The sequence below is a fragment of the Podarcis bocagei genome (genome assembly GCF_964188305.1).
Source record: "Podarcis bocagei genome assembly, chromosome: 8".
In the NCBI taxonomy this organism is placed as follows: Eukaryota; Metazoa; Chordata; class Lepidosauria; order Squamata; family Lacertidae; genus Podarcis; species Podarcis bocagei.
In genome coordinates this window covers 43,368,080-43,389,765 of record NC_138133.1, presented here as the reverse complement: position 1 = coordinate 43,389,765, position 21,686 = coordinate 43,368,080, and the positions used below count along the sequence as shown (strand labels likewise).

Genomic DNA, 21,686 nt, shown 5'->3' with positions numbered 1-21,686 from the left:
TTGATCTCGCCAGGCAGTTTATGACAACATAAGGGCTTCTCTGTTTTATTAAAACGTTGGTTCTGGTAGCTGTTGCTGCAGTTGCAAAAAATCTACCTCCCAACACTTGTCTATGACATAGATATAAGGAGCTCTGAGCCCAATCCCTTCCTCTATGGTGCACACACCCCAACTTTTAGGAGTAGTCTCTGAAGTATGAAAGACTTGGAAACTCAAAATGCTGTAGTTACCTAACTTAAATTATACTATTTCAATGTATTTAAAAGTTCCACTCCGACTCTTCTACTGCAGTCATGTTCTCAGCACATTTCTTTTGTAATCAAAAACTCTTCAAAAAATAGTGTGGTGTTTTTTAAAAAAAATGCCTGATAAAAAGTATGTCAGGTGGCACCAGTGAGTTGGGGCTTCACATTTCACCACTATTCAAAATGGCATGCCTCCAAAAATGTATGCTAACAAAACTTCAGATAGTATTATAATTAATCTTTAACCTCATTGCAATGGGAACAATGGCAGCAGATCATCTGGCTGCAGTATTTGGTCAGAATATGGCAGAAAAGAGCCTACTTGGGTTTTGTTTCAGGAGATTTGAAACGGACATGTAAAACTGACAGAATTAAAATGTGGCTGATACTTACAATAACAACCCTATGGACTCATCTGCCATTGCAGGACATGTTTATACTATAACATAGTAAGTTAAATTTAGCACAGAGATGATACATCCTTTTCTTAGGTGTAGTGCAGCAGGGGTGGGGAAATGAAACGAGCTTAAAACGTCAAAGCAGGCTTCTGTTCATACAGTTCTTACTTTCAAGTATCGAAAACTTCATGGTTTCCTTTCTTCATGAGTAAAAAGCTGAGTCTGCATTACATGGATTTGTACCTGCTGATACAGCAGGTTCAAAGTACTATAATGAACAAGTATGTTACCTTGTTTGAATGTGACGGTGGCAGAACATCACTTTCCCTCATTGTGATAGGCCCAAATGCATTGATATGTAAGTAAATCACAACAAATAGTGCAGCACAAGCAAAATAATTCGTTGAGTCGTTTCAATTAGAGTTTATAGTTTTTAGAAAGATTCTCCCGTTTGTGACCTGCGCCCATGCGTCTCTGTACAATTTGCAAGCCTTAACTTCTATTTGTTAATGATCTGTTTTCCACTCGACACTTCCGTGTAGCAGTGTTAAATGAGTGCCAAGGGGCTAAGTTTCCAGCTTAGGGATGAGTAATCTCAGGTAACAAAAAGATCCAAAGTACAATTAAAATAAATAAATACAGTTTGATTTTGAGAGGCTTGAACAGGCAAACGTGCATTGAAAATGTCCCCATCTAAAAGTTCAACTGCAGGACAGCAAGAGCAGCCGATTTGTATTCAGCCTCTGTGCAATTTAATAGGCCTTGTCGGGGTGCTCTGTGCAAGCTCCATTTACTTGAACGGAAATGGTGCAGTATTCTGCAGTGCCTGGTGGAGTTTCCCTAGTTATCTGCAGTGTCATAAAATTACAATTCAAAAGGTTTTCACTAGGAGAGGTATAGTTAAAAGTCAAATGCTAGATATATTGACTGTCACATTCCTGCCTATCATGCTTCCATTATGCTTCCTCCATTAGCCATACGATGCAAAATGTCAACACACAGCAGCACTTATTATGCAGGTATTTCAGAACAAATTGACACATCCAAAATAAATGTTGCAGCTTTCAGTTCAGAACCATTCTGCTGAAATGTTTACCCATAGTTAACGTTCCTACATTATTGCCTATCTTTTCATCTCTGCCTGTAATGTCTGCACGTGTAAATGAATTTCATTTTAGGTGCATAATGGTTTCAGAGTGCAGCATCTTTTTGTTGGGGTTTTTCCATGTTCAGGAAACTGTTTTACTTAGAGAATAAGGTTTATGAAAAATCAAAATAAGTTTTGGAAGTTTTCACAAAATAATTGCAGTATATCCTGGTAAGGAAGCAACCTTTAACTGATGGCATTTAATTCACAATAGAATGTGCAAGTAAGGTTCTATTAGTGATATATTTGGAAGTCTTAAGAAATCAAATACTAGATTGCTTTAAGACTATGCTGAAACATTGCATTCTGTGTGGTTAAAAAAGCAGGTATGTAAAAAGAAGAAAATCAACAAAATTATGATGAAATAATTATTTTTAAGAAGGGAGATATTAAGAAAAACCTCCTTTACGTACCTGCTTTGTCCAGGTGAAAGTCCACTTAATGAACTTGTTTTATGTTATTTCTATGGCATTGTTGCTACTCAATATTTTCTCCTCTTTATGCTTTCATGAGTCATTAACTACCTAATTACAATGGTACCTTGGGTTACAAACACCTCGGGTTACAAACACTTCGGGTTACAAACTCCGCTAACCTGGAAGTAGTACCTCGGGTTAAGAACTTTGCCCCAGAATGAGAACAGAAATTGCACGCCAGCGGCGCGGCAGCAGCAGGAGGCCCCATTAGCTAAAGTGGCAAATCAGGTTAAGAACAGTTTCAGGTTAAGAACGAACCTCCGGAATGAATTAAGTACGTAACCAGAGGTACCACTGTACAGAAATCACCTGGCAGTAGCGCAGCGGCAGGAGGCCCCATTAAGCTGAGTGGTACCTCAGCTTAAGAACGGTTTCAGGTTAAGAATGGACCTCTGGAACGAATTAAGTTCGTAACCAGAGATACCACTGTACATTCCAAGTAGGTGAATAAAAGGGGGAAGTAATGAACATGGTTCAGGATTACTTTTAAAGAGAAATATTTTATATCATTTACAGAAGTGGACTAAAACCTTTTATCTAGATGTGATGACAGACTTACAATGAGATATCAACAGATATGCAGCTGTTTTGCCACCACAAGACTGCTAAAGAAAAAGTCAGCTACACAAAACCCAAAAAGCATGGCAGTGATCATTGTATGAGCAGTAAGCTTGATAGGTTTCTGCCACATGATTATCTCCACCAATCCACTTAAGAATAGAAACTGTTGGTGTGATTTTTATAAGATTTTCTTGTCCCTAGAAAAAAAATTAAACATGACCTTTTATCAAAAAGTAGCCAAGCTGTAGCTGAATTAGACCTAAGGGCCATGCTCAGGAAAATTCCCTTAGCTGACTGAAAAAGAACACAATCTCTCTTTATAAATTAATATGCCAAGACCACTACACTGACAGCCATAGAAGGGTTCATTTGAGAGGCTGATTGGTTTGCCCAAGCCTTTGGAATTCCCCAAAACATAAATTTGCTGCATATAACTCTTCAGTTGCATACAACTCTGATGCTGGGCTGATTCCTTAAGATCGCCTAATAGCAGAAATGTTTACAATCAATTTTGAGACGGTTTTTGGTTTGTTTTTAAGCTTTGGTTCCATTTCAGTTTTTTTGTGGTTATGTTGACTGCTTGGGTTGTGCTTAATGATTGTATAAAACTTGGTAACTTTAAACAGAACTGTACAGGTACTTACTTTCATTTGGTATGTATTTTTGTTTTCTACAAATAATAATAATTTTTTTTAATCCCAGTAAGTCAGAAGTATGCAAGTCACCAAATGTTGCATTTTGGGGTGTTACTTATGACCCCTGGTTTGAGTATCAATAACTCAGTTTTGGAGACATGACAAACATGGGGTTTGCTCTGTAAACTGTAGCAAAATAATTGCAAAACTTTGGCACTGGTTTGGAGTAAATTAGACAATGTGGGAATTTGAGTGCTGTTAACTATAGTGGCATTAACTTTGAAGCCTGGTTTGATGTATTTACTTGCTGTGTTTGGGGGGGCACTGTGAAACATGGGGTTTTCGCTGCAAAATGCTGCAAAACTTTGGCAACCGTTTGGAGTGAATCAGGTGGTTTTGAGTTTCATTTTAATACCTATGATCCCAGTGTGAGCATCATTTACTCAGTTTGGGGGCACCACAAAATGTGGGGTTTTCACTGAAAACCTATGCAAAACGATTGCAAAACTTTGGGACCAGTTTTGAGTGAATAGGACACTGTTGGATTTCTGTGTATGAACTGCGAACTCTGGTTTGCTGTATCAGTTACTTAGTGTGAGAGTGCTGCAAAACATGGGGTTCATGCTGCAAAATGGCTGAAAAGCTTTGGAACTGGCTTGGAGGGAATAACAAATTTCGGGGTTCATAGTTAATGAAACTGTCCACTGCATATATTTGAGCACACACCCCTTCCTTTTAATAATATTTATAGGGTGTGTGTGTCCCCCCCCCCCCAATTTAGAGCTGGTAGAATGAGTCGAGATCTATTACAAAATGAGCCAGTTCATCTTTCATAAGTTTAGCCCGCTGTGATCACTGGGGAGAGTGTTCTTCCTTTGAGAATTGAATGTAAAACAACTGAAACAGATTGAAGTTGGCAGTGACTAATGAAGTCTTGTGCAGAAGTCAGGAGAGTCAGTAGCTTCTCACTAGCATAGATTGAGAAGAGAGAGACACAGCAGCTTCTTTGTCAAGTCTGTGTTCTTTGTGGGTGTGTCTCAAGATTGACTGAGGAAAAGGTTTGAAAATATTTCCAACTCTTTCCGTCCTGCTGCTTAATATTCTCATTCTCTCTCTCTCTCTCTCTCTCTCTCTCTCTCTCTCACACACACACACACACTTCTTACAGAGCAGATAATTTCAGGCTTCCGTGTTTAATGAGCCAGTACAGTTGCCTAGAGGTGTTCTACATAATAATAATTTTAATCAGTCGCACAAAATTTATGAAGCTGGAATTCTAGCCCAAATTACCATAAATTAGAGCTGTAGTCCATTTGTTTTCCTGAGAGGCGCCTAGACTTCCCCAATCTGTCTATATGGCCTCATTGTCACTTAACCTTGCAAGAAAAACCATCATTGGTATAAATCATATGGACCAACTTGGAAGCTGGAATCATTTTTCAATTGGAGGCAAGCATTTTGGATATGGATTTTTGTTGTCATTTTGCACTGAGGGACTATATTGTTTTATCTGTCGTGTGGCTGGAGCTTGGGTTCAGGATTGATACATGCCACCCACAATCTCTACAGCAGTGTTAGATTCCAGGCAAGCTTTACACGGGTGTCTGGACAAAGGGGCACAGCGGAGATTGCGGTGGCTTTATGATATATGGTTTATTTGCACATATCTACAACCTGAGACTACAGTGGTACCTCGGGTTACAGACACTTCAGGTTACATACGCTTCAGGTTACAGACGCCACTAACCCAGAAACAGTACCTCGGGTTAAGAACTTTGCTTCGGGATGAGAACAGAAATTGTCTAGCGGCAGCAGCAGGAGGCCCCATTAACTAAAGTGGTACCTCATGTTAAGAACAGTTTCAGGTTAAGAACGGACCTCCAGAACAAATTAAGTTCTTAACCCGAGGTACCACTGTACAATGGAGGGGCTCTCAGGATTACTCTCTAACTGCAGTCCAAGTACAATTCAAAGTGCTGGGTTGATTGTGTTTTTAAATAATTTTTTTAAAAGATTTTCATGGTTCACCAAAAATGTGAATTGTCTTTTCACAAGTCATATAGTCCTTTTTTACATTTGATGTGCTACATTGTACAGAAAAAGGTGTTAGATTTGACCTATAAAGCCTTAAAAATTGGGTTAAGACCACAATACTTCAAGGAGCGCCCCTCCCCATAGGAACCAAACTGGACCCTGTGATCATCATCTGAGGCCCTTTTTCATCTGCTTCCTCAGTGAGAGGTCTGGAGGGTGGCAACACAAGAACAGGTGTTCTCTACAGTGGCTCCCCATTTGTGGAATGCTCTCCCCAGGGAAGCTCACCTGGCGCCTTTGTTCCATATCTTTAGGTGCTAAGCAAAACATGCCTCTTTTCCCAGGCCTTTGGCTCATTAAACAAACTATGACCTTATAAACTGTCGAGGGGTACTGCTTGGTGATTTTTGTTGTTGTTGTATTATTTTTGCATTTTTATGTTGTAAATCGTCTTGTAATCCTTGGGTAAAGGGTGGTGTAGAAATTTTTTATAATAATAATAATAATAATAATAATAATAATAATAGTGCAAAGAGAATAAATGCCGTGGTGCATCTTTAACAGCAAAACCAGACGCCTTCATCCGGCTCAGCAGCAATAAAACATGTTTCTCCCATATTGGTCTCTACAGCCACAGGAGGCACTCCAGCAGTTTGGCTTTACCCCCAGTGGCACTCACTTCCATCTCTCAAGACAGATGGATGCCAACAACAACTTAATAATAAATAACACCCCAACATATATTCCCCCCCCCATGCTGTTATCAGGGCAGCCTCAGAGACCAGCACAGAGCAGCACATAACTAAACATGTCTCTATGTCCTGAGCTTCGCAGCAGCTCTCCCCAGCTCTTTTGCTCACTCACACAGCCATTCTCCCTAGTTCCCCTTGTTGCTTCTTTGCCATCTTAGATGCAGCTTCTTGCAACCCAGCTCTTAAATTGTTCATCTGGTCTTTATCCACAAAGGGACACCATATATACTCGAGTATAAGCCAACCCAAATATAAGCCAAGGCACCTAATTTTACCACAAAAAACTGGGAAAACATATTGACTCGAGTATAAGCCTAGGGTAGGAAATGCAAACAGTGGCAAAGGCGCCATTGACAACAGCCTCTGCCGCTGCAAGGGCAGGCACAAGGGAGCCGCGCTTGGCAGAGTGGTGGCAACAAACAGTAAGTGGGACCCTCACTCGAGTATAAGCCGAGGGGGGCTTTTTCAGCATTAAAAATGTGCTGAAAAACTCGGCTTATACACGAGTATATATGGTACTTAACCAGTTCCGCCACCTCCTCCAAACTCATAACATATGTTAGCCCAATGCCAGGGTGGCCTTGGAATGGAAAAGTCAGTCCTGGATGTGAATCAAGCTAACACCAAACCACAGGATAATGGAGAGAATATGCAATTTGCCTAGCAGGCCCTTGAGGTTGGGTATGGGAAAGCTTATTATTTCTATTGGGCGTTGTTTTATTTTTATTTGGGGTGTGTGTGTTTTAAATTGTTTTAAAATGTTATGTGTTAATTTGGACTTTGTATAATAATCCCCCCATGAGTATTCATAGTGAATTTTGGTAATATGTTGCTATGACAAAGTCATTACTGACACTATATAATTGTTGTGGTATTTAGTAGATTTATTCAATGAACAGCACTCACACACTATAGACTCATTACTACACAATGTGGTATTAGCACATGCATTCCATGCAGATGCTCCAGGCACAATCACTAGCATCTCCAGATACAGTTTTGAAAGACTAGGTGGACCAGTGGACTGGCTTTATAGAAAGTAGCTTTCTATGTTCCTAATGCCCTTGACTTAAATGTATGTGGGTGCTTGCTGGAATTCTAAGTGAACAGCGGCCATCATACTCTATTGTAAAATACCCTCAGTCTATTCTTTATTTTCTTATCAAAGTCACAGTAATATAGAACAAAATATAGAAATGTTGCCTTAGCAGTTACTCCTGAGCTCTTTGTAATTTGCACCCATTTAGCAGCTAAAACATTTTAATGTAATATCCCTCCATAATTTATAGTCTTGCATAGGATAGTTAAAGAGTTAAAATAACCAAACCATGCTCTCCCTCTAATTTAACTATTAGTCTGTGCAAGAGTGCTAAGATTTGTGTTTTCCAACTCATTAAACTGACAGCAGAAATTAGTTTGTGGTATTAAAATCTAAAAAGTTAAATTACAGCTACACGTGTCATTTACGTAATGGCGCATATAGAAGATGCTTGATTTTAATGTTTGCTATAATGGAGAATTTAAATTACAATGTTTGTCAAATCTCTAATCTTTGTTTCAGAGTGGAATATTAATTACGCTCTTAACTATGAGAAGTAAATAAAACGAGCATCCACTGACTGCCTAGGGGTAAATTGCAGATTACTGACAACGTGACATGATGTGCTAAATGTCAGTTTTGTCAAACAAATTTAGAGGAACAGTTAAACTATTAGCTTCCTGTTGTTAGAAGGGCTTTTTTGTGGAGAATGGCTGCTCCAAGCAGCAGGGCCACTGTACCATATGGAACACTAACGAAGCTAAATTGAAAAAGTGAGATGAATGAGCAGATAACAGTACAGACACACTCAATTAGTTTATAACCATCTATTAACTTCTGTCGGTGGCATTGAATAAACAATAGATTAACAGTTACACATTTTGGGTTTGCAATGCCAATTGGAAGGCAAGGTTGGTGTACATGAAACTATATGCACATGAGGGATTCCTCAGGATTCTTCAAAATACGGCTGCTGCATAGGTGCTGTTTAAAATTATCTCTGTCTTGGCTATTCTATGTGATCATATATTAAGCCTGTGGCTACTTTCAGTTTTATCACTGTTTTCTTGCTGGCATCGTATGTTTTGAGCATTGTTTGGCTGTTATATAGGGGGAGGAACACCTGACTCACTGAGTCAGTCAGTGAACGGAAGGAGGAATTAGGCAAATGTCCTGCATGCTAGTCCTTGGTGAGTGTGAGCCCTCTGTCCCTGTGGTTTGTGTTATTCCTTAATGCCAGGCCAGTGCTTGGTAGCAGTGAAGGCTTCTCTGTTGGACGAAGTGCGGCACAGCCCTCCAAAGTTTCTAAGGCCCTCCCCCCCAAAAAAAATAGCCCAGTCTTTCTCCTGTCATCCACAATCATTATTAATACATTTCCACTGACTCAGAGGCTTCATAGATGCTTCTGCTCAACTCCTCCTCTAAACAAATAAATATCATTACCAGCACATAGTGTTGTGTTAGATTAAGTTGTCCCAACTGTATCTACCAGGCATAGGAGCCAACTCCTAGGAGCCAAGGTCTTTTCAGCTCCCCCATAAAATATTTGAGGAGGATGAACCCCCCCCCAAGTTGATGGGCACTGTAATTCAAATGGTGTGTGTGCATTGTGATCGATTATGCAGGGTGGGGCTTACCTGCCCCCTCAACATCTCTCAGAAAAGGGCTCCCTGCACTTTTGGCTTGAAGACATACCAAGTTGAATAGACCCTTGTCGCTCCTTGAATGGATGTACACACCTGCTTCAGCCAAGTTGAAGCCATAAGAGAGCAAGAACTATTAATATGTCAAAGAGAATCACAGCAACAACACAGCCCTATATTACACTGCTGTTTATAGGGAAGGCATTTCAGTATGAGCCGTCAACTTGGACGGTGCTGCACATATTCTCATGGAAGGACACAATCATCTTGTGAAGGTTAGGTGGGCATTCTATCTTGTTGAGCAGTGTGAAGAGTCCTTTTAACTGACAAGATCAAAAGCCTTTGTCAGGTTTATGTAGGTGAGGTTCAAGGGACATCTCTTCTCTCGGCATTTCTACTGCAGCTGGTGCAGTGAGAAAATCATGTTGACTGTTGATCTCTGAGCTCAAAAGCCACATTATGACTCTAGATAGACCCAGTCAGCAAGTGACACTACTCTGTAGAGAACTACACAGGAGAAGGTTTTCCCCACTGTACTCAGCAGGGAGATCCCACAATCATTGTTACAGTCATGGCGGTCACCTTTGTTCTTGGAGAAGGTCACAATGCTGGAGTCATGCATGTCTTGTGGCACGAATCCCTGTTCCAAACACCACAAGAGGGGGCCATGGAGGTGTGTCGTGAGGGGGAAATGGATCTGGCTTCCAACACTTCTGTCGGGATTCCGTCTTTGCCACATGCCTGAGTGTTGATGGTGTTCTTCAGCTCATTAAGGGAGAGAGGGAGGGACATCCAGCTCTTCCAAGACAGGCAGGGTCTGTTGATGGCTGTGTCAGAGACCATCTTTTTCTGCAAATACAGAAATAATATGACTGGAAAGATTTCATTTAGATAAATAAATGGGATACACATTTCCATGTTTATTTTCTGCATGTTTTATCTTACCTGACTGCTAAGGCTCTAATTTATGTAACTGATTCCCCCCCCCCCTTGCTCTTATTATACCAAATGTTGCCATATGGAATCAGGTTGAACTTTTTATTTAATAGGTCATAATGAAATAAAAGTGTCAGTATGCATGCATGTATGCACATAGTGTGCACCCTAAATTGGCAACATATAAAGTATTTTGACTTGGTCTAAGTGCTTTGTGTACTAGCCCAACCACAAAGTCTGGGCAGCATAGAATTTTCCCTTCAAGACTTCCCTATGAGTTTTGGTGCACTTGTTTAGAACTATTGCATTACGGACAATTTACTGCACGATTTCGGGATAGCGATTTATGCTGGATGGTTTAAAATATATAGCCACCTATGATTACGCTTGTAAGCCCAAGGATGTGACTTCCCATTCTTAATCGGTTGAGAAAACTATAAAGTAATTCTAAAAGGAGAAGCAGCCACCAAATCCTTTTCTTTACATATAATAACACGGCAGTTTTTAACATGATGGCATTTGTCATTTCAGAGACCAGAAAGCTAGAAGTTTTCCTTTTGCAGTTATATAAAGGTTTAATTACTGCTTCTACAACAGAGTTTTACTATGTGGAAAGTACATTCAGATACCCAGCATAAGTCTAAGCACAAACTTTATCTCTTATTGAGGCATTGTGTGAATGACACAGCATTGACTGTCCTTTGTCTGGAAAAGGGAAACATTTGTAGTTAGAATTTTCATAGAAACCAACCAATTTTCATAGAGACAAGAAGAAAGGCGACATGTGTTTGAAATTATTCAGGATATGTATATTAGCATAAAATCAAAGGGTTGAATTGTGGTTACAAAGCATGGTGGCATCTAGAGGTATCAATATAACCTCTAGCTCCGAAGTGCTATCACAGAGTCATATCATATGGGTCCTTGAGTTACCTACTATATGGATCAAAGGTGGCCTTTTCACAGATGTAGCTTTGGTGTATCACAGGACATCTCCGAATATATTTGCATTAGTTTTAAAAAGGCCTCCTACTTAGCTTCATAAAAGCAACAGAAGATGGATGCCTACAGCGCATACCTCTCTTAATATGTTTCAAGCTCTGTATACAATTGACAGCATGACTGAATAAGAAGGTGGACTCTTTAATCATTAGTCTCTTTCCCCCCTAAAATGGTAATTAGTCTCAAGATGAGAATTTCAGAATCTGTCATAAAGGAGAGCCAGTGAAAACCTTTCATGCCTACGTTGTCTGCTGCTATATATCACACAGCTACCCCCTGAACAGGCCTCAGTGGTATCTGTTTATTTCCTCTTTACTGTGCTTCTTTGATATTGTAAGAAAAAACGAGGGTGAAGAAGGCAAACTTTCCAAATATCAGATTTCATTTTTAAAGCAATAGGACAAATATGAACTTTTTTTTACTAATGGGAAAATGTAATTCTACTTTATATGCAATTGAAATGTATTTTTCTACTGCCTTGATATATGAAAGACAACTCAAGCAGAACACCTCATGACACAGACATTTATTTCACATTGGAATGTTACGTTATATATGGAACAAATAAATGTGACTGAGTCACATAAACAACACAAACACATAAACAATACTAACACTTGAACTGGTAGATCAAGTGTGGGCCTTTGCATTTGCAGGGATTTATTTCTTCTGTATTTTTTGTCATTTATAAAGACTGATTTTCTGCGCCCATCTTTTCAAAGCAGTATACAACTAATCAAAAACAAAAGTATATGTTAAGAATTAAAGCAACCGAGACTGGCATACTTGAACTACCGTATTTTTTGCTCTATAAGACTCACTTTTTCCCTCCTAAAAAATTAGGGAAAATGTGTATGCGTCTTATGGAGCGAATGCAGACTGCGTAGCTATACCAGAAGCCAGAACAGCAAGAGGGATTGCTGCTTTCACTGCGCAGCAATCCCTCTTGCTGCTCTGGCTTCTGAGATTCAGAATATTTTTTTTCTTGTTTTCCTCCTCAAAAAACTAGTTGCGTCTTGTGATCTGGTGCATCTTATAGAGCGAAAAATACGGTATGTCTGTATTTTCTGTACTTTCTGCTGTTCATAGTATACATCACTAATAAATTGCTTGAATTTTATCCTGCTGTGTTTTTTTCTTTTGAATATTTGGCTATGCCCACTAAGGTTGGTATGCTCATTATTACATAACAGATAATGTATTCATATAAAAGTAGATCTGAGTGTTATTCAATGAAGTATTGCAAGGCTATATTGCCTACCCTAAATAATTTCAGGTAAAACTGGTGACAGCAAACTTAAAAACAGTCATGGCATCCCTCGAACTTATAGAGACTTTTATAGCACGTTAAGTCAGGCAAAAATAAATACCCTAATTTTCCCCAAGAGTCAAAAGCAAACAATGGCTTTTGACCAATTGTGAAAAATTACACCCGTCAAAATTAATACTAGTTGCTCAACTTGCATGTTTTCAGTGGTGTTCATATTCCAACAGAGTGAGTGGAAATGTGGGGGTGAGGTGGAATGATAGAATCAAATATAGTCAGAAATAATAGCCGGTAGGAGCTGTTCATATATTTGTCCTATAGTTCTGCTAAGAGTTTTCAATGCTTTTTCCCTCAAATTCTTTTTCCTGGCTCAGGGTTGTTTTTGAACAGAATGTCAGTCATTGTAACTTCAGGGGTGGTCTTTTAAAATGGCCAGCCTTGACTAGCATATAGCTGTTAAATTCATTTTTACCTGTGACCTGAGCCAAGAGTTGACATCCTTGTTATATATGGTTTTCTGATTTTATTCTTTTTAAAATTTCTATTTCAATATTTTGTAGAATAGCTAAAATAGCTTCTAGGTGGTGGATAGGTGACTTCAGCCATTTTGTACTTTTTTGTACTTGAACAGAAATTGAATTCAATACAGGAATATTTTGAAAGAGAATATGACAAATACCTGAACAAAGAGAAACAAAATAAGTACTCATTATTTTGGATTGTGTGTTTTTATGACAAATTTAAGCATCATTTTAAAAAACTTTCCTTTTTAATCATATAATAATTGGATACCATATTCCTTGCAAATCATATAGTGACCCTAAAATCTTTCTCATTTTTAGATACTCTTGATTCTAGCAATATAACAAAGTTTTCTTGATCTCTGTCAATCACCCATCTAGAAATGACTGACATCTTTTGAGAATTGTAGTTGGCAGTTCAAAACATGCTATATGGAGCTTTGAAAAGAACCTGGAGATATTGGTGAACTGGAAACATGTTTCTTTAGATTGGTTTTTCAGTTTGCTAATCATATGTAGGAGGACTAAAGTGGTTTTCAGACCTTCATTGAATGTGTGGAGACAGGAATTGGGATCATTCGTCCTATCCCTGCTTTTGATCTCTAGATGTTCATTGGAAGTTCTGAATAGAGCCCACATGTGTACCACGTGCACCCATGGGATCTCTCCATGTAATCAGGAACCCTGCAAAGGTACCAGTTGTTCCATCTGTGCAAGCACCCCAGCTTGCCTGACAGAACAATACTCCTTCTTCCACATGCTGTTTTAGGGGTTTTCCTCCCCCCCCCCCAATTTCAGGGGGCATCGGGGAAGAGAGGGAAGAATGCCCCGTTGTGCAAGCAGGAGTCATTGGACATGGACTTTTACTAATATGGCTGGTTAGGTGCATCCCACCCATAATTTGTTGGAGTAACTAGAAATGAGAAGGGGTTAATTTCCCTCAGGAGTTTGAATCTCCCCATGGGTGAGCTAATTGCAGGTACAAGGTTAGCCAAGCCATTTGCTATGGTAACAGCCCAGAGTCCTGATTGTATCTGTGATTAATGCATATCAGCACAGTAGTGTCAATCTGTTAATCTGTGAGTGGTCAGTCTGATGGTGTTACTTGTCCAGTGTTATGTTTTGAATTGCTGGAGTTTATTTGGAGCAATGGAAATACCTTGTACTTGAATGTATCTGTGTGTGTATATATATATATATATATATATATATATATATATATATATATATATCTGCCAAAGCCTATAAGCTGTATATATCTATGTCTAGAACTGTTTTACTGAGCCTTATCTTTTGCAACAGTAAATTATTAAGCTGCTTCCATGTGGTGACTGGTACTGGGAACAACTTCCACTGCGTGGATATCTCACCTGAGATTCCCAAGATAATTAATATATTGCACCTCAACATAGATTTATGTTGCCAGAGTGACTGACAAGAGTAGTAAGAAATGAAGAAGTGCAACTGAAAGTAGTAATACTAATATAGATAAAACAATAAAATAACAACAGCCAATTTAAATGCGTGCTAAAAATCATACTGCTCTTAGTTAAAGATTGCTTAGGACTTAAAAATGTGGGAAAACAAAATGTTTTTATCTGGTCCCGAAATGATAGTAAGGCATTCCAAAGATGAGGAGTCACCAAAGAAACTGCTATCTCTCCAGTCACTGTCTGCCATACTTAGGGGGGAGTACCATTTCCTTGTGGTACATACAATTCCCCTCCAGAGCTGCTGAACTCTATCTCTGTTTATTCGGGACTGAGTTTCAATATTTTGACCCTCTTCCAGTCTGTTATTGCTTACATACCCCAGATCAGGAGTTCTGTATCACCTTAATTTCAAAAGCAGACAGATCTAGGTGACACCCAACTCCTTATTCTATGATGACTTTATTCAGCCGTTTCATATGAATCCTGAACAACAAGGGGGGGGGGGGAATATATATTTTTTGCTTACCTTGTAGAAGTAAGCAAGTAGTGTTTTTCTTTTAACCAATTTTATCACCAAAGTTCAGACCATTCCATTGCTTAAAAATCTTGTTTTAACAAAATGCTGCTGCAAATTCTTGTTTAAATATGTTGCCTGATAAGAGTGTTGATATATAGTTTAATGTCACTGTGCAGTGATATTTTTTCAATTTCATATGAAATTGAACATTATAAGCTTGTTGCATGATCTCACTCTCACCAATATCCTATTTTCCCTATAATACTTATAGTTTAACCGGCTTAATAGTTCTGTCTGTCACTATCTATAAACTGATTGGAATGTTCATTATTTCACAGAAAATATAAACCTGCACTAACTCTGGAAATTTTGTGTGAAGGGTGGCAGTAATAGCAGACACACATATAGCTCTCACTCCCTCCTCTATAATTTGCCAGTCTCATGATGAAACAAAACATTGTATTTCCTTTCTCTGCCTACAGCAGCCACTGGAGTAGAGCAGGGCTAGGGCAATGTATAACATTGTACAGTAAGGACATGGATAAGTTACAGTAGACTTTTAGAGCAGGGGAGGTAACTAGATGCACACTTGTCATAGGCTGAGTAGAGCCCTCTCTGCCCCACTTCCTCAGGTGCAAATGCAGGTAGCATCAGAGACCACTGCAGGGAAGAGAAGGTCCGTGCATACTCACAAGATCCAGTGATAGTTACCATGTTGAATGGCTTAAAAAGACGGTGATAAAAAGTCATTGATAATAAGCCTAACAATGTGTGCCCATGTATAGGCATTTGTGAGTGGAGGTGACAGAAGCCTTCAGGGGAATCCACTGTGTTAGCTGTGGAAAAGTTGTGGGCACCCATATGTTGCTAGACTACAACTGAAATCTTCCCTGACCATTTGCTGTGCTGGCTGGGGTTGATGGGAGACATAGTCCAACAGCGTCTGAAGGGTGCAGGTTCCCAATCCCTGCTCTCTGTTCAGGCTCTGTGCCCCTGATGGATTGGATTAAGCCTAAAAACCTCTATTTCACTTACCCCACCCCACCCCATCCATACAACAAGTGCAACTATTTTATAGTGTTTTGATGAATCTGGTTATATTTACGTTTTACTGCTTTTCTCTTTAGCAAGTATTTGTTTTAACATAATTGAAGATTGTGTTTTTTACCGTTGACTTAAATGTGTGGGGGTTTTTGTCAGTAAAAGTTGTATTTCCAAATGGACAGCTGGTATAAAAAGATAAATTCTGTGCTTGCTTACTGTGGCATCATCTTTCTTCCCTAATGTTCATTCCTTAAGGAAATTGGCTAAAAAGCGGAAAGAGACATTGAGCAGCACACGGCAGGAAATGACAGTGATGGTGAACTCAATGGATAAAAGCTACACTGAACAAGGCACCAACTGTGATGAGGCTTTCTCTTTCATGGACACACACAATCTAAATGGGAGATGTAAGTTTAAAATGCACTGGGATACAGCAATCACTTTTTATTTTTGTCGGGCAGGGGAGGGAGGGAGGGAGGGAGGTGTAAATGGTTCTTAATATACTTGTTAGTCAGTTCCATGGGCAGATTATTGACTCATAGAAAATCCATAGGCCCCAGAATGTCTCACTGTTCATTACATCACAGCAAGCATTCTGGTGAGAAAGAATAGTTGTTATAAAATAAAGATAAGTTTGCATTTTTGTCTTTGACAAAAAAAGCACACATCAATGTAGCAGGTGTTGGATTCTATTTCCTTTTTTATTTTTACAATGCTGAAGGCTTTATTGCTTTCATACCAGCTGCATGTCCCCATGTCAGTTTAGCCACTTTCTAAAAATGTCATAATGCGTTTGGAGGGCAGCCATTTAGTCAGTCATAAACATCAATTAATGTTACAATTGACATATTTCAGGCTTCCTGGGGTAAGAGAATTAGTGAAATTAATAAATGTTTTGGACTCATACCTAGAGTAATTCTTAAAGACAGTAAAAAGAAGAAGAAGCTCAAATCTCATATATTGCCATTATTGCCCAATAAAATAGTTCCACTTTTCTCCTCAAGATAGAACAGTGAATATAGGAAACTGCCTATAGCAGGTCAGGCTTTTTGTCCATCTAGCCTGGGATTGTCTACACTGATAGATTGCAGTCCTCCAAGGCCTCAAGCAGATGTTCTTCTCAACCTTGCTAGTTGACTTCCTTTTAACAGGAGATGCCAGAGATTGAACATGGGATTTCCTGCATACAAAGTATATGCTGACCGCTGTCAGAACAGTGCACAGGCCGTAAACCAAGGGTAGCTGGTATGGCACTTTCCAGCTGTTTTTGGCTACATTTCCCATCAGCCTCAACAATGATCAGAGATGGTGAGAGCTGCAGTCTACAACATCTGGAGGGCACTATGTGTCGGCATCCTTCGGGGGTCGAGAAGCCAGCTGGCTAGTCCCCAGCTGGATCATGCCCTTCCAGCTGTGACAATCCCTTGACATCCAGCTTGACATAAATCAGCGACTCAGACTTCAAAGCCTGAGCACACTATATCAGCAGAGCAAACTGCGCAAACAGAAGAGGCGTGAGGCTTGTGGAAACATACTAACAAGCTACAGATTTATTAAGCATAAATCAGGACACACAAAAAGTTGTCTCTCATTGCCGTCTCCTCAGAGAGAGAGAGAGAGAGAGAGAGAGAGTCAAAAGCAAAAGCTATACACAATGGAAGTTCCCAGCAAACTCTGCTGGAATGTAAACAGTCATGTGACATGTAACAATCTCACATGTCTGCAACTTAAGGTGGAAAATCCCAACATGGCTATCCAGGAAATGGACAAATATTCATTTTCTACCACAAGAAAGAAAGATGCTCCATGAATTAACATGGAGCATCAATAAAGAATACATTATTGTGGTCTAGCTTCATGTTTCCATGAAAGCATTAGGCTTGTGTCCAGCATTAAAATGCTGTTGGTCAGAAATTCCATCCAAATGCTATTTCCGAAGAATGAATCCCGGATATGTCCAGGAAATTCTGGCAGCCCTAATTTATATCAGGATGGGCAAGTCCGTTGATTTCAGTTTCTGTTAGTTTCTCAGTTTTCCAATCTTAAATGCAGGTCCCCATCCCCACATTTCCACATTAGTTTGTGGTTTAAAAAAAAAAAATTCAGAACGTACATCAGTATTGTGGTGTGAATGTATCCTAATATACATTTTCTTGTATGCCATTTTGCCTAATATACACAGTTTTGAAAAGCTTTTCCTTATATAGTTATATTTCCAAATAAAATGCATTTTTATATGCAATATTTGCTAATATATACATTTTTGTGCACACTTTGTTCCATTATATGCATTTTTATTCACATTACTTGACTAGAAAACTGCATTGCAAAATTCATAGAAGTGTCACTTTCAAAGGATGGCTGTGTTTCAATTTACATATTGCTTCAGAAAGTACAAATTAGGTAGATGCACCTTTAAATATGAACTGAATTAAATTTTTCTCCCATCTCCACTCAGAAGTCGCATTGAGTTGAATGAGGCTTACTTCCAAGTAAATGGATGTAGAATTCCGTCCTAAATTAGAAATGCTTTTAACCTAAAGCATCTTCCAAAATTGCCTATAGAAGCTCTGAAGCTGCTATAGTATGGTTCCTGCCTACATTTCCTGATCATCTCAGGAATCCAATGGAAGGAATACATAGTACATCTTCATATCCCAACAGCTTTGCTCTTCAGAAAATTCAAGCAAATCTGGTGTGAGAAGGGGCTGTAGTTTAGGCTCCCCGCCCCGCTCAATAACTTAAGATTTTCAGTCTTATTGAGAAAAGATGATGATGTTAAAGGTAACAGCACAAAGGGCCCCAATAAAACATAAAAGAAATTAATGGAGTCTAGTGCCATTTTTCATGGATATTTTTCTCCACCAAATCAGTTTTACCAGATTTGAATGACCTAATCAGTTACTGCTATGTTCATCATATAAGGGTGATTTTGTAAATGCGGTGTGGCTTACTAATGCTTTTGTTTTCCTGAATACTGTGCTTCTCTTTCCAGCTGTATCCTCACCATCTTCATTTACAATGAAAACAAACACACTGAGTACAACAGTTCCTAATTCTTACTACCCAGGTAACCATTTCTGTGCTTGTTTTATTTCAATAATCATAATCTCCTAGGAAATAGAGGGTCTTTCCCCATGCAAGCACACTTGCACACATCTTGAAAGGGATCAACAGAGGGCTCAATAGATCCCTCTTTTCTAACCACACCCCAAGGCCACCTCTGACCCCTACACAGAATAAAAAGCTGGGACATGCCTCTCTTACATCATCCAGCCATTACTCTCCTTCAGGAACCTGGTTGGTTACTGATTTTAGCCTGCTCAAAAGACCCACCCACTCAGGAATGGATCATGCCCCAGACTTAACAGTGAAATTATTCTTGAGGTTGTGCTGTTAATTAAAACAAAACAAACGCAAAAAAGCGCTAAATAGCTTTGCATGTTATAACAACTTGCTTATTTGTGGCTTTCTAGCAGAAAATTTGGGAACATTTATAGGTCATTTACTTCTCTTTCTCTTTTTGCCTTTTCTGCATTGACCTGCTTATGATGTATGACAGATCCATTTGTGCCAACTGCAATTTTAGGTGAGAACATTTCCCTTTATCAACATCTGTTGAAGATTTAAAAAAAAAGTTCCAAACTAGGCTACAAAACATTGTTTTATGCTGCTGAAGAATATGCAAGCTGTTCTGCATTTTTAATTCAAGTGCCAGCTAACATACTGGATTCTTATTGTCATCAGAAAATTCAGTAAAAGGGAGGGGGGAATTAAAGGGGATGGGGAGGAGTGCGTTTTTAAGCAATGAATTAGCAAATCACCAAAGAGTGTAAATATCATGGCTGGCAATTAAAGGTTTGTCATTATTTTAGTATCATCTGAAAAATAAAGTATGGTTTAAGAAAAAGATGGTCATCTCTCTGCTGCCTATAGCACAGACAGGACTTTCATTTTCTTTTCAACATGCCTCCGAAAGACTTGAAATGTTATTGTGACCATCAAAATGGCAGAACATTAAAATAATGTTTATGAAGTGCCACATCCTACAAGGCATAAAATAAGATACCAGCACTATAGAAGGAAAGGCACTTAGACCTTTCTGTCAGGAAGCTAAAAACAACCATTAAAAAGTGAAGGGAAATGGATTTACCATGCTGAGATAACAAATATAGATGAAAAATCATCGTATCTGGAATATATAACAACAAAGCTGAGCTATGCTTTTAACTACTACCACTGTACTAACCTTAACCTAACCCAATTTACACACAGCTTTCTTAAAAACCATCAAACAAAAATGCAAATTTAATAAGGCTGCAATCCTGTACCCACTTACCTTCAAGTAAGTCCTGCTGAACTCAGTAGGGCTTGCTTTGGAGTAGACATGTATAGGATTGTGCTATAATGCGCTGTGGCAAGAGTTTCATACCAATATTTCAGTTCTTGTTTTCACACTGACTTTGCAATGATTTTTTAACTTTTTCTACATCCAAGCCCATGCACCTTCTTTCTCTCTTAAGTTCTTACTAGTGTGCAGCATTGCCATGTGAAGTCTGGTGTGAATTCCTCAAATCTGAATTTTTTGAACTGAACTGCACATGGTCTGCAATGCAGAAAGCACCTTCAGATCATCACTAGAACATGTGTGCACCTAAAATAATTCTAGCGGACTTTAAAAAATAGTTTTCAAGGGGAACATGCCATGTTGCATCATAAGCTGTTTTTGAAAATACTAAGATTCAAAAGTGATTTGTGGTGTGATGGGAGAAAGGAGAGTTGCTCTCAGAAAAACAAAGTGAAAAAAGCCCTTTTAGGCCAGTTACCTGTTTTATGGCCGTGGTGTTAAATTCTCAAGAGTTAATTTGTGCCCTATCCCTCAGGGGAAAAAATAATGCAAGAGAATAATTACCACAGAAATATAATTAGCAAAGTTCATTTTATCTGACATCCAAAGAAAACAATATCTGATAAATCAGAGGAAATGACACTGCAGCCACCATAATAATGTAATAACATCCGTGCAAATGAAATTTGCAGTGATTTTTAACAGCCTGAGAGCATTGCACATCTCTTAGCTCTGACATATGACAGTCTCAGTGGACAAAAAGGAAATCATTGCTATTAAATTTTGTAGATTTCTAATATGCTTTACTGTTTGATATATTTAAGTACATTCCTGTACAGTAAAGTTTTGAAATTTTATTTGCTTAATATGAGAAAAACAATTAAGAATATAACCTTAGCAATTAAGGGTTGTTTTTCTTTTTAACAAAGATGCAAATTTAGAGGCATTTTTCCTCATTGAATCAGAAACCGTGAAATTTTCTAGTAACCTTAAAAATCGCTATTTATGAACTTCCCTGTAGAAAAATTGTTTCATTTTTAATTGGTACATTGTATACCAAAAAAGTTCTTTTTGTTGCCAGTGACCCATACCCTTGCCATTTTTTAACACTTACGGTATGTCAATTTGCTGTCTAACACACACTTTAATGTCTTAAAATAATGACTATGATTTAAAAACAACATCTGAAGCAGCTCTTTGATATGGGCTTTGATTGTAATCCATGGCTCTCATGCACATGGGGCTCATACTGGGTATTTTCAGACCTAACCATGGTTTGGTGTTACGAGAATGCGGAGGCACAAGTTTGGGGTTCACGTAGCCTTCTCCCCTCTGCTCAATTAGCAACTTTGAATCCTTGCTTATCTTCTCAACAAAGCAGTTTGTTGTTTTCTCCAAACAGGCCACATATGGTTTGCATCCCACAATTGGATGAATGGATTTGCATAGAACCTTTTAGTGCTCTTTAACCAAAGAAGAGGTGCTACAGTTAAGAGAAGCATACACCTTCCCCTTCAGTCCTCTGCTGACTGCTACTGTAGCAGCAGCTTTCAGAACTTGCTCCATGAGTTTGTTCTCTCATTGGTGGAGCATCTATTTTTGTGTATAGTGTTTATGTGTATAATCTTACACATATAATAATGCATATAATAAACAATAATTGTTAGCAGAAACATGGTTTAGCACAT

General features: G+C 38.8%; 1 protein-coding gene across 4 annotated transcripts in view; it reads left to right on the top strand.

Moving 5' to 3' along the window:
* PTPRM (protein tyrosine phosphatase receptor type M) overlaps positions 1-21,686 on the top strand; it is a 407,502-nt gene that overhangs the window by 303,436 nt on the left and 82,380 nt on the right. For 2 of the 4 annotated variants that reach the window (XM_081205534.1, XM_081205536.1), the window contains 3 exons: positions 15,906-16,057; positions 18,646-18,720; positions 19,213-19,239. In XM_081205534.1, coding sequence (XP_081061660.1) covers positions 15,906-16,057; positions 18,646-18,720; positions 19,213-19,239 — 254 coding nt within the window. The remainder of the gene's footprint in view (positions 1-15,905; positions 16,058-18,645; positions 18,721-19,212; positions 19,240-21,686) is intronic. The other 2 variants (XM_081205535.1, XM_081205537.1) reach the window with 1 other exon arrangement.